This window comes from Lissotriton vulgaris, chromosome 1_1, assembly GCF_964263255.1.
Source record: "Lissotriton vulgaris chromosome 1_1, aLisVul1.2, whole genome shotgun sequence".
In the NCBI taxonomy this organism is placed as follows: Eukaryota; Metazoa; Chordata; class Amphibia; order Caudata; family Salamandridae; genus Lissotriton; species Lissotriton vulgaris.
Window position 1 is genome coordinate 291,015,317 of NC_141685.1, and position 14,029 is coordinate 291,029,345.

The 14,029-nt window shown below is 51.7% G+C and overlaps 1 protein-coding gene across 4 annotated transcripts in view; it reads left to right on the forward strand.

Moving 5' to 3' along the window:
- The window catches only part of SLC6A9 (solute carrier family 6 member 9), a 602,921-nt gene that overhangs the window by 529,941 nt on the left and 58,951 nt on the right, over window positions 1-14,029 (forward strand). For all 4 annotated transcript variants that reach the window (XM_086952324.1, XM_086952325.1, XM_086952326.1 and 1 more), the window contains 2 exons: window positions 313-447; window positions 862-961. In XM_086952324.1, coding sequence (XP_086808450.1) covers window positions 313-447; window positions 862-961 — 235 coding nt within the window. The remainder of the gene's footprint in view (window positions 1-312; window positions 448-861; window positions 962-14,029) is intronic.

Sequence of the window (14,029 nt, forward strand, 5' to 3'; positions counted from 1 at the left end):
ATCATTAAATGAAGACATATAATTCTAAACTCACAATCCTTGACATCCTTCCAATATCCTTTTTGACGCTAAAGCAAACCTACTCTTCTGATAGAGCTAAGACGATTTGAATGGTGATCTAAGGTTTGTTTTAACATCGACCCAAAGATGTAAAAGAAACACTGATATCCCACAGCTGATTTACAAGTGTTTACTCAATGTGTCTATGGGATTCTGGTAGCCCATGGGGTGATTATCAATTTAGCACTGTGCTCATTGAAATGTTAGCTGTGGTGTTTAGTCTCTGTGGATGATGTTTCTTTCTGTCTACAGTTTTGTCTTCTTGAAACGCTGGTGACGGCCATCGTGGATGAGATCGGAAATGACTGGATCATCCGGTGGAAGACTCTTGTGACCCTGGGTGTGGCTGTGGTGGGCTTTCTGTTGGGCATCCCTCTTACCACACAGGTAAATAATGGTCTGAAAGTATTTGATCGCCGTGCTTTTTCTCTGAGCCTGCTTCTCAATGATCTCACACTCTTCTAAGCAATCATAGTCTGCTCTGCTGGGGCTGATTGGCTCTTCTGACCACTTTGAACCACTGTACTTCTGCCCTTGTGGGCATGCTCTATGGTAGCCGGAACAGAAACAAAAGTGGACTAATAAGAATCACTTTATTGTGAACAAGTATTTCACATTTGCGGTCAAGTAAATAATAGTGACAGAGATTAGCCCTTTCACTGTTTGGTTAAACATTACAACAAAATCTTTAAAGTGTTCTCTGTTTTGTTTATTTTGTAAAGTACTTTAATCAAATGAACTTCTCTTCTCATTTTGCCGTTGATCCTGTTTCCTTCAATCTTTTTTCTTTTGTCTCGAAAGGCTGGCATCTATTGGCTGCTTCTGATGGATAACTATGCTGCAAGTTTCTCCCTCGTCATCATCTCATGCATTATGTGTTTGTCCATCATGTACGTCTATGGTAAGTAGCGAAGAGGGCGCTGCTCCTGTGGGCGTTTCAGGCTTGTAGTCATTGAAGACCACATGGTTTGACACAAATACAGGCTAGGGGGATGCCCATCACTAGATTGACGGTTCATGTCATTGGATCGGCAAAGTTATTCTAAATTGTTGTTACCAGCAAGGTACCAATGTGTGGTCTGTAATCTGACATGCAGGTCATTTTGCAATAGATGGTTGTCAGACGACTGACTGGAGACACCAACATGTGTTATGAGTTATATGTCCAGAGTTATCATAGACAGAAAAGGGCCAGGACTTACGTAGAACTCTTATAGGGTATGTTTTGTTATTCACCTTTAAATTCTGGAACTTAATAACATCCATTAGCCTTCAGCTTCCTATAACTGTGTGATGATGGGGTTGCTCAATGACCAGTCCCCATATGGATTTAATTGGGAGTCGAATTAATCAAAAGATGACCTAAAATATACTTGTCCCAGACCCAACAGCCTCACAGCCTCTTGTCCCAGACCTAACAGCCTGACGTGATTTATTTGACCCCAGCCTTAATGTCCTTTTGGAAGGAGCACTGCAGGGCCTCGATTTGTGCCTCCATCACTCCCTTGCCATCCTGCTTCAGGCACCATGCTATGCCATGCATTGCTGCCCAAACGCCAGACGGTCCTCCTTACATATAGCCCTTCCTAGATTAGCCTTGCATGTAAATGAGTCTTCCCTGCTCTACCAACCTCTCAAAGTCACTGATCTAGCAAGTCACTATTTGCTATCTGACTTGTGATCACCTTGTTGACTGGCAATGGCTGACTCACGGTCCAAAGAGATGAGCGAAAATGACTGTTTTCCTGTCAACTTGCCAACAACATGTCTTGTTAATTGTTAAATGCAAATGTTCAATTTTAATAGCTTTACAAATTTTAAAAGGAAAAGAAAACCTGTCAAACGCAATAAATGTATTCTGTGATTAATCTCTTAATTCTTTTTAGTCCATGCATCGTCTTTAAAGTTAGGGGCAACATGTGGCCTGAAATATAGTGAGGATGAGTGTTTTAGAATTCAGGGATTGTAGCTGCAGAATTTGACTGATCTCCATATAGTATACTACTGATGCACACCACTAGAAACATTGAATGTGAGAAAGAGCCGCAGATTCCCAACCTTTGAATTCTCACCAGGCACCAGATTAGATCCGGAAAACAATTTCAGCAGCACCTCTGCGCATCAGTATTTATATGAAAAGTTTTATAAAGCGCGAACATGACCCTTACGGGTTTTAGAACACTGTACAAAGTGGTGAAAGCAAGAATGGAAAAAAACACAATGGAACAGATGCGGTCGTTAAATAACCACAAATTTAAACAAAGGGGCAGGAGAGGCAGCCCAACCGAGGGACCAGTACAGTTTCAAAAGGACTATAGAACGAGATCACAAGTGAACAGAAAGCATAAAATTCAAACAAAATGGTATAAAAGAAGTATCAAATCCGCATAGAGAAGAGTCTAGGGAAGATAAGCCAGGTTAATGCTGTTGATGTTCACTCAAGATTAGCCATTTGACCTGTTTCTTGAAAGATGCAGTGGATGAGTTTTATCTGATCTCTGGAGGAGGAGCCTTCCAAATTCTTGGCCCAAGAGCAGTGAAAGCACGATTGCAAGTTATTTTCTTTCTGAATTTGGGAGGTTTCAAAAGTACTGTGGTTGAGCTTCTTCAGTTCTGTCGAGCCAGATAGTTCAAGCTTTTTAGCCAAGTAAACTGGAGTGTTGTAGTGGATAGTTTTATGCATCAAGCAAGCTATCTTGGAACATATCCTAGCTTCTATAGACAGCCAATTTAGATGAATTAGGTCTGGCATGGTGTGGTCAGGTTTTTTGGAGCCTGTGATGAGCCTGGGTGATGCCTTTAGAGTGGTTCGGCTGAAGATTGGTTCCACTGATATATGCTTGCATAATTTGGTATTTGTCCAAGGTAATACCCAACTATTTAGCAGAGTCAATAACATGAGGGGTGCAGTTCTGAGCAGTGAGTTGTTTAAGCCAGCCCAGGGTAGGTGCAGAGTAGTTGCAGGGGGCAAGCAGAAGGAATTCTGTTTTGAGAGTATTTTTACAGGAGATGGTTCTGTGCTAGCCATTGTTGAGTTTGTAAGAGTGCATCATTTAAGATTTTAATGTCCTCTGGAGAGGAGATCTTCAAGTACAGTTGCCTGTCATCAGCATACATGTGGCAGTGAATGTTAGAACGGTACAGAATATTGGAGAGAGGTTCCATAAAAGGATTGAAAAGAGTTGGGGAAAGTGCGGAGCCTCGAGGAACTCCAATGGTGACTGTGTACTGGTTGCAAGGGAATAGTTAACTTTGATTCTTTGTGTGCGATTCTGTAAAAAAAGAGGCAAACCATGGTCCGAAAGACCCATCCTATGTTAGAAGAGCAATCAGGTTTTCATGTTTAATGGTGTCAAATGCTGAGGACAGGTCAAGAAGGATTAGAAGACAAGGGACATTATGGTCAAGGGATCTCAGGGCGTCCTCAACGATGTGAGCTAGTGCTGTTTCAGTACTGTGCCCTGCTCTGACTGGTAGAGGTCAAGGAGTTAAAATTTCTCAATGTGGTTGCAGAGCTGAGCGTGGATGCATTTCTCAAGCAATTTAGCTAGAGTCATGATGTTGGTGATAGGCTGGAAGTTGTTAGGATCAGCTAGATCGGTGTTAGGCTACTTAGGGATAGGAGTGACTTGACCCATCTTGAGGCAGTCAGGGATTCTCCCCTGCAAGAGGGATTCGCAAATTATCCGGGACCAAAGAGGGAGAGTGGGCGAATTGAGATCTCTAAAAAACTTATCAGGTAGTGGATCGCTGGAATGATAGGAAGGTTTAAAGGACGCCATAGAGTGGAGCAGCTCTGTGTCATCTGGAAGCAGAAAGAATTCCAAGAGGCGTTGTTTTTGGGAGAACAACCTATGTGGAAGGACGGTGAAGACCAATACCGATGGTTCCATTGGTTCCTCCGATGATGCGGTGTAGTTCAGAGGCTGCAAAATTGGAGTGGCAGGTTGTAGCTTCAGTTACATTTTTCTTGACTTTTCAGAGAAATGTGCAGAGAAGACCTCCCCACTAGGAAGGGAGGTCAAGGGTGTTGAAATATGGTTGGAAGAGTGATTAGTTTGTTGCTTGATGATTTCGAAGAGCTTCTTGGGTCTATTTTTAACACAGTCAAGCTGAGCCCTGAAATGGTCGGTTTTAACATTGCGAATGTGCTTGTTGTAAATCCTTTTCAACTTTATTAACTGTATGAGGCCTGAAGTGGAGGGAGAGTTTCTCCAAAGCCTCTCTGAAAGCCTAGGTTTGCCACGTTCATCATTAAGTGGACCATTAAACCAAGGTTTGGATTGTTTGACTGGGATCCTTTTGAGTTGCTTCAGTGCAATCGTGTCGACAATACTAGCCAAAGTGCTAAATTAGTGATCAGAAAGATCGTCCAGGTTGGTCATGTTAGGGGTGGCTTAAGCCTGTTCTTGGTGATGGATGTTAGAACATTAATGTTGGTGTCTCTCATATTGCGAGTTGGTTGTTTAGTTTTAAGAGGTTGGCACTGTCTACGCGTGATCTTTTCCAGGATGTGTAAGAACATTTGATGATTATCTGACCAGTCACAGGGTAGAATGTCAGCCAAGTGTATGATACTGTCTTTAGCTATGATAAGGTCGAGGGTGGCGCCTTTGTTGAGGGAAGGTCCCATACAGACCTGTGTGGAATTGAGATCGGAGAGGAAAGCCTTAAGGGAGCATACTAAAGGGTAATTTGTGTAATTCCAGTGATGGTTAAAGTCTCAGAAGAAGATATGCTGGGTTGGTCTGAACAAGAGCTAATGGCCTCCATGATTGGCTTGATGAAGAACAGATTATCACCAGGTGGATGATGAATCATGTGGAGCACACAGACAATCTTGCCATTATTCCAGATGTCAGTGACTAGTTGCTCACACAAGGCCAACAAAGCATTTTGAGATTGATTGCATTCATCGTTTCAGCCTCACTATAAAGCAATGTCCCCCTTCCCTCCCAATTTTAACAAGTTGATCACGTCTGATAATGGCATAATCTGGAGGGATTAAGATGTTGAAAACTGGGAAGGAGGTATTATTAAGCCAGGTTTCAGTGAGAATCAAGAGGTCCAAATTTTGCGAAATGATGAGTTCAGAAATATCAGCTGTATGTTTCACTGAAGTTCTGCAGTTGAGAAGCATCGATTTGATGTGAGGGTTGGTAGTGACCATTTCATGGTGCAAAGTGGTTATCTGAAGTACGTTTTCCTTATTAAACGATCTGAAGTTGGCCCTAGGTTCTCAGTCAGGGTCAGAGGTAATAGTAGGGATGTTGGTTGTAGAGTTATTGGAGATAACGTCAGTAGAGGGTGTTGTGCAACTCCGTAATGACGCTGACCACCAGATGTGACATTGACAGAGTCCATATATTCCTTTTCCTAACGCGCTTATATCAGTTTATTCTTTTCACAGCTTTCATTGCGGATCCGGTAACCGGTTCCTCAGGCTGCTTTTAGGCCTACTGTGATGTTTTCGTCGAATGGAACAGCATGCTTTTAAACAATTTCTCACGTCCTCGAAGTTTAAGCAATGTGGATCTTGTGGAAGACAAATGTCTGCCACAGACCCTCACTCTGTCTGTATGCAGAGCCTCGGGTAGCACCATGACTCAGAGGAGTCACCAACTTTGCCCCAAAGGCGCTAAGGGAATGTCGAATGAAGCTCCTAGCGGGGCGAATATCGCAGTCTTCCAAGACTTCTTATCGACCTCTGTCGTTTTTGCATCCATGCACAGGCTGCGGGCCCGCTCTAGTAGCTGTTTCCGTGGACGTTACTCTCAATCGACGTGCTGAGGTAAGTCATGACGCAGGCTGTCAAAGTCGCGCCAGCCCCGACTTCGCCACATAAAGCCTGTTCCTAATCTTCAATTGAAGAGTCTGTGCATGTCTAACGTGCGCATTCCAACCTATCCTGGAGATGGGGCGACTCTGACCTAGATGCGAGAATATTATAAATCTGGTCTTACTAGCTTTGGGTCTTCACCTTCCCCTGGAGGGCCCTTGGGATCCAAGCAGGTGCAGGCAGCCGTCACTGGGTCCACACTGGCAGGTTTGCCCTTGGCCTCAGTTCAGCCTTCAGATTTCAGATAAATTTCGACGCCAGTGCAAAGCCCTATGGCGCCTGGATCTGATCAGCAGACTCTGATGCCGGTACTGCCGATTGATGCCACAACACTCTCCCTTTCTGATATGCAGGCGTTGACGCTTCGTAGCTGGACGACGTTGGATGCAGCACCAATGGAGCCGACTATCTCGGGCACCTTTCTTCAGCTCTCTATAGAGCCCCCTCCTGTTTTCCTTTCCGAGGAACATGATTATGGAGGCGATAGAGCGGATTTGGTTCCCCATCCCATCTCTGACACTTCCCATCCCTTACACTTCCCATCCTCCTATGGAGGACAGCTGGCTGACTGAGTTGGTTGAAGCTAGTAAAATGGAGTCTTCCCCAGCCTTGGGCCTCCTTTCCCTTCCTGGGCTTGCTACAAAGACGAGTTCCTCTCTAGCTGACATACTTAGATGAGTATCTGTCATTTTTGATATGACACTTTCTTCTGTGGAATTGACAACTGATCTCTTACTTGGCGTCCTCCATCAAGGCCAAACAGGGGTAGAGCCCGTGCTTTCTAATAGTAAGGCTCTATTTGACATCATGTTGGGTGCTTGGTCTAAACCCGATATAGGGGCCCCTGTGGATCGCTCTATTTCTCACAGACACTGTCTGGCTCCAAGTGATCCGAATATGTCTCCTCCTCCATCTTACTCATTACAGTTTTCTGGTCCAGGCCGCTTCAGCCACCCAAAATATCAACCCTCTTTAGTATCCCTTATAGAGGATTTTCGATTGTACACTGGAACTTCGTGCACACAGCTTTTCGCCTTGCACTTACGCATATTGGAGTGTTTCACTTGTTTAGCTCCCTTCTTCCATGGAGTATTCCGTCTGCTTTCTTATGGCTTTAATCAGTGTTCCTGACACACTTTTCTTTCCCTAGGAGTGTCTTTGGCCCTTTGTTTTCCTTTACTTCTAGAGTGGTTCGTCAAGAACTTGGTTCCTGTTGGACAGGCCACATGAAGGGCCGCTCTCCCCCGGCCCAACCCGGTCCGAGCCCGGTCACACAGGTACCACACACCACCATTGCACGTCCTCCGTCCCCTCAGGGACCCCTGCCTTTGAACATATCGACCTCGTGGACCCGATCCACTGCTGGCCCGCGCGCCCATCCTGGGCGCCATCTTGGACACTCCACCACGAGGCCGCCTGGCCCCCGATCGACCTCAACCCTGGGCCTGGCCAGGCCTCAGACATCCCGGCACCACCATCCACCCAGGAGGTGAGCGGGCTACTTGGCAAGTCAATGGGAGAAAGAGGTGTCGATGGCTCTCCCCGCCAAGTGCCGCTCGCCCATCGCCTCCCCGGGCGCTGGCCCCACCCCCCTGCTGGGTGTCTGGACTCCCCCCATCCCGGACCTCCCGACCTCCAAGTGCGAGGGTCCGGACATCAAAGAACACCAGCCCTATAACTGGGGCAGCTCGAGAGCAGGAAGGCAGTTGTATCTTGGAGTCGAGAGACGCAAAGAAGAACTCATCCTTGACGGACTACTGGCGCTGCCATAGCTCTGCCTTGTGCACCATCGACCTGCCTGCTGGCGCTGCCGCAACCTTCGTAACCTTCGTAATCCTTCATCGTCGTCGGGACCTGCTGGCGTGGCCGCGGACCGTTTGCAACCACCATCTTCATCGGGACCTGCTGGCTCCGCCGCGGACCGTCGCTTCCTTCGTCCATCTCGGGACCTGCTGGCTCCGCCGCGGCCCGCTCATCTAGAACGCCGAGCTCGAGGATTGAGAGCTATTTCCATCTTTTGGTAACCAAGACTGTCCCGCTACCCTTTCCCCAAACCAGAGACCAGAATCGAGGGGACCCCTGAGTCCAGACCTCCTTGTACCATTTTATCGTACTTTAAGAATCGCCTATAAAATCTCGTTGAACCTTACCCTTGTGTGGTGTCCGTCTGTGGGGGGGAGGTTACTGGTCTGTACGGTCACTAGAGTCGGCTCTCCCTGGAGACCGCTCTCCTTATCCTCGGCCGACCCTCCCGGTCCGTCTAACATTGGTGGCCAGCGGCGCGATCCGAATCACCGCATAATCGTACAGACAGTAGCTCACCCCACGACGAAATCAAGATGACAACTAAAGAAAGCGGATCCACCGAGAAATTCCAGATGGAGAAATTGGACGAGTACAACCATCGTGAACTAAAACAATTCTGCATCGAACTAGGTATCGCTACCACCGGACTAAGTACCAAAGACGATTTCAAGCATGCCCTAGAGTCTTGGGCAGAGACCGGGGTCGCCGGAACCCCCGATCGAAGCATCGCAGCAAAAACCACCATGGCTCCTGAAGAGCAAAGAACGGGTCTCTCGCAAGACGAGATCCAGGAACGAGAAAAAACCCGACTACACGAGCTAGAAATGGCTCGGCTCAAAATGGACGTTGAACTTAAGTTGGCCGAACAGAAAATAAACTTAGAGCACCTGCGTCTCCGAGAAGAAAGAGAGGAGAAACAGAGACAAAGGGAGCTCGAGGAAAAGAAACTGGCATATGAACACGAGCGACGACTAGCTGAGATTGATTTACGCAAGCAGAATAAAGAAATAGGGGTGTTCGAGCAACCCCACACCCCAGGGACAACGGAGAAAAAGGTACACATCCCCAAGGATGTCGTTCGAGAATACTTCCGAGAGGACGACATCCAGCAATGGTTTAAAGCCTACGAAATCGCTATGACTGCACACCGGATCGATAGAAACGACTGGGGAGCCGGCCTATGGGGGAGATTCCTCAATGAGGGCCGCGACACCCTGCTACAGCTCCCGGACCACCAGATGACCTCCTATGACCATATGAAAGCTGCCCTCCTCACCCGCTATGGCCTCACACCCGAAATGTACCGTCAGAGGTTCCGAGACTGCACCCGCATCCCGGGTACAACTTGGGTGGACTATGTAACCTACTTTAGCCGAGCCTTCGAGGGCTGGATCAAAGGAAGCAAGGTTACAACCTACGAACAACTGTTCAATCTCATGGTATGGGAGCACCTATCGAACAATTGCTTTATTGAACTCCGCCAGCACCTCCTCGACAGCAAGTTAACCGATCCCCGGCAGCTCGCAGCCGAAGCTGACCGATGGGAAATCACCAGAGTGGGCCGGAATGGGTCCTACGAACAGAACCGGAACAACAATGGTCAGCACCGTCCCCGAGGAGGAGGAGGCCAAGGACGCGGAAGAGACAACGCTCCGGTCGCCCCCGCGGTCAGCACCACCCCCCCGGCCAACCGGGGCAGCGCCCCGGCGCGACCGGGATACCGAGCCAATGTTACGTGCCATCGATGCCAACGAGTCGGCCACTATGCCAACGATCCAAATTGCCCACAGTACCAGAGCTCAAGACCCCGCCAGGTGGCTGCTGCTGCCCTGGGGGAAGAACAGATCTCCGAGGAGCAAGAAGAATATGAGCAAGAGCATCAGGAATGGGAGCCAGCCGCCATGGCTCTAGCCTGCTTAGGGGGGAAAGACATGGTCCCGCGGGTCCCCCTACCCGCTAACACCCAGAAGTACAGCCAATGGGTGAGCATCAATGGACGCCGGGCTGAAGCCCTTCGTGACACTGGGGCCAGTGTAACAGCCGTCCGCTGTCACCTGGTGACCCCAGAACAGTATCTACCGAACATTCTCTGCCCTGTACGTTCAGCCGATAACTCGGAAAGTCTGTGTCGGATGGCCTGCGTTCCTTTCGAATGGGGATGGGGTCTCCGGCATGTTGAAAGTCACGGTCCGAGACGATGCCCCCGTAGACTGCCTCCTGGGGAATGACCTTGAAAGCTCCCCGTGGGCCGCCGTGGAACGAAGAGAACACCTGGGGATGTTAGCCGTCCCGGACTGGGCGTGCGTCACCACCCGGTCCATGGCCGCCCGTGCCAGCCCCCGCCCAGAGGAACCCGAATGGCCGGCGCCACCGCCTCCGGTCGCCCCAGCCGAAACCACCGACCGTGACGTCCCCCCAGAACAAGCTCAACCTCCAGACCTCACGAACCTCGACCAGTGGCCTCAAGAGGGGGGGCCCACGCAAGAACAATTTCGCCAAGAACAGAAGACCTGTCCCTCCCTCGAGGGACTCCGCCAGCAAGCGCTTGCCCAAGGCGCAGGGGATACCTCCGGCACTCACTGGGTCTACTGGGACAATGACCTGCTGTACAGTGAGCAAAGAATCGCGGAGCTGGGGGCCAGCCGAGTACTGGTGGTGCCCCTCCGTTTTAGAGACTTTCTGCTAAACCTGGCCCACGATGTCCCCCTGGCGGGACACCTGGGTCAAGATAAAACCTACAGTCGTCTGGTGACCCACTTCTTCTGGCCCAAAATGAGGAACGATGTACACCAGCATTGCCGATCTTGCCCCACGTGCCAAGCCAGTGGAAAGAGCGGCCGCAAACTAAAAGCCCCCCTGCAACCTTTTCCCGTGGTCACCACCCCGTTCGAGAGGGTCGGGATAGACATCGTGGGGCCCCTGGACCCGCGCACAAAACAAGGTCATCGGTTCATCCTGGTGCTAGTGGACCACGCCACCCGCTACCCCGAGGCTGTTCCCCTGCGAACTGTGACAGCCCCGGTAGTCGGCCGGGCTCTAATGGGGATCTTCTCCCGTGTGGGCTTCCCCCGAGAAGTCGTCAGCGACAGAGGCACGAACTTTATTTCCAAATATATGAAGTCCCTCTGGCAACAGTGCGGGGTTACCTACCGATTCACGACCCCCTATCACCCTCAAGGAAACGGACTCGTTGAGCGGTTCAACCGCACGCTCAAAGGGATGATCGGGGGGTTGGAAGAACCCCTCCGTCGCCAGTGGGATGTACTGCTGCCGTGCCTCCTCTTCGCATATCGAGAGGTTCCCCAGAAGTCCCTGGGCTTCAGCCCGTTTGAACTGCTATATGGACATCCAGTGCGGGGGCCGCTCAGCCTAGTCAAAGAGGGCTGGGAGATGCCCCCTCTAAAGAACCCACCAGATGTCTTCCGGTACCTCCTAACACTCCGCAACCAGACCCGGCGGTTCAGAGAGCTGGCAAAAGCCAACCTAGAGGCCAGTCAAGAGGACATGAAAAAGTGGTATGACCGGAATGCCTCCTCCATCGAATTTGAACCTGGGCAACAGGTATGGGTGATGTCCCCCACCGAACCCTGCGCCCTGCAAGACAAGTGGACGGGGCCCTTCAAAGTAGTCGAGCGCAAGGGTCCTGCCACCTATCTCATCGACATGGAGTCTTCCCGGAACCCCCTCCGGGTCCTCCACGCTAACAGACTAAAACCCCACTTTGTGCGCTCCGAACTCGGCCTCCTGATGGCCACCGACAATGGGGTTGAAGAGGACTCCGAGCCCCTCCCTGACCTCCTACGGACTCAGGAGAAAGACGGCTCCGTGGATGGGGTCCGACTCTCGGAGGCCCTCACCCGAGAGCAACACCAGGAGTGTCGAGTCCTCCTGTCACAGTTCGCCAACCTGTTCTCCCTCACCCCAGGGGTCACTTCCTGGTGTGTGCACGATGTGGACACGGGGGACAGCCCCCCTATCCGCCACCGGGCCTACCGTGTGCCAGATCGGGTACGGGCCTGCATCCAGGAAGAGGTAGCCAAAATGCTCACACTCGGGGTCATCGAGCCCTCAGACAGCCCCTGGGCCAGCCCTGTAGTACTGGTCCCCAAAGCGGCTGCTCCTGGCACCCCACCGGAACTCCGGTTCTGCGTCGACTACCGGGGCTTGAATGCGGTCACCAGAACAGACGCACATCCCATCCCCCGGGCGGATGAACTAATCGACCGCATGGGAGCTGCCCGCTACCTCAGCATTTTCGACCTGACGGCGGGCTACTGGCAAATCGGCCTCACACCCCGGGCCCAAGAACGTTCTGCCTTTTCCACCCCCGATGGGCATTACCATTTCAAGGTCATGCCCTTCGGCATGAAAAATGCCCCAGCAACATTTCAGCGGCTCGTCAATCAGGTCCTGGCGGGGCTCGAAGGGTTCAGTGCCGCCTACCTAGACGACATCGCTGTATACAGCCACCATTGGTCCGAGCACCTCCACCACCTCCGAGCAGTGCTACAAGCCCTTCAGCGAGCTGGCCTCACGATCAAGGCCAGCAAATGTCAAATTGGGCAAGGATCTGTGACCTACCTCGGGCACCAGGTGGGAAGCGGCCTGGTGACCCCTCTGCAGCTCAAAATTGCCGCCATCCAGTCCTGGCAGCCACCCATCACCCAGACCGAGGTACGAGCCTTCCTGGGCCTCACGGGCTATTACCGAAGGTTCGTGAAAGACTATGGTACTATCGTGGGGCCCCTCACAGAACTCACGTCAAAAAATCAACCCAAAAAAGTCAACTGGACCCCGGAGTGCCAAACAGCATTCGAACAATTGAAAGCCGCCATGTGTACCGCCCCGGTGCTCCAGGCCCCCGACTACAACCGAGAGTTCGTCGTCCAGACGGATGCCTCCGACCATGGCATTGGGGCAGTCCTGTCTCAAGTGAACACCGAAGGCCTTGATCAGCCAGTGGCCTTCATCAGCAGGCGCCTCCTACCACGGGAACAACGCTGGAGCACCATAGAGAGGGAGGCCTTCGCTGTAGTATGGGCCCTCAAGAAGCTCCGGCCCTACCTCTTTGGCACACACTTTCGGGTGCAGACCGATCACCGACCCCTGCAGTGGCTGATGCAGATGCGGGGGGAAAACCCGAAGTTACTACGTTGGTCCATCTCCCTACAAGGGATGGACTTCACAGTTGAACACCGGCCTGGGCCGGATCACGCCAACGCAGATGGCCTGTCCCGGTTCTTCCGCCTCGACGAGGAGAGTCCCCAAGAGGATGGGTAACTCTCCCCGCCTTCAGCTGGGGGGGACGCATGTTGGACAGGCCACATGAAGGGCCGCTCTCCCCCGGCCCAACCCGGTCCGAGCCCGGTCACACAGGTACCACACACCACCATTGCACGTCCTCCGTCCCCTCAGGGACCCCTGCCTTTGAACATATCGACCTCGTGGACCCGATCCACTGCTGGCCCGCGCGCCCATCCTGGGCGCCATCTTGGACACTCCACCACGAGGCCGCCTGGCCCCCGATCGACCTCAACCCTGGGCCTGGCCAGGCCTCAGACATCCCGGCACCACCATCCACCCAGGAGGTGAGCGGGCTACTTGGCAAGTCAATGGGAGAAAGAGGTGTCGATGGCTCTCCCCGCCAAGTGCCGCTCGCCCATCGCCTCCCCGGGCGCTGGCCCCACCCCCCTGCTGGGTGTCTGGACTCCCCCCATCCCGGACCTCCCGACCTCCAAGTGCGAGGGTCCGGACATCAAAGAACACCAGCCCTATAACTGGGGCAGCTCCAGAGCAGGAAGGCAGTTGTATCTTGGAGTCGAGAGACGCAAAGAAGAACTCATCCTTGACGGACTACTGGCGCTGCCATAGCTCTGCCTTGTGCACCATCGACCTGCCTGCTGGCGCTGCCGCAACCTTCGTAACCTTCGTAATCCTTCATCGTCGTCGGGACCTGCTGGCGTGGCCGCGGACCGTTTGCAACCACCATCTTCATCGGGACCTGCTGGCTCCGCCGCGGACCGTCGCTTCCTTCGTCCATCTCGGGACCTGCTGGCTCCGCCGCGGCCCGCTCATCTAGAACGCCGAGCTCGAGGATTGAGAGCTATTTCCATCTTTTGGTAACCAAGACTGTCCCGCTACCCTTTCCCCAAACCAGAGACCAGAATCGAGGGGACCCCTGAGTCCAGACCTCCTTGTACCATTTTATCGTACTTTAAGAATCGCCTATAAAATCTCGTTGAACCTTACCCTTGTGTGGTGTCCGTCTGTGGGGGGGAGGTTACTGGTCTGTACGGTCACTAGAGTCGGCTCTCCCTGGAGACC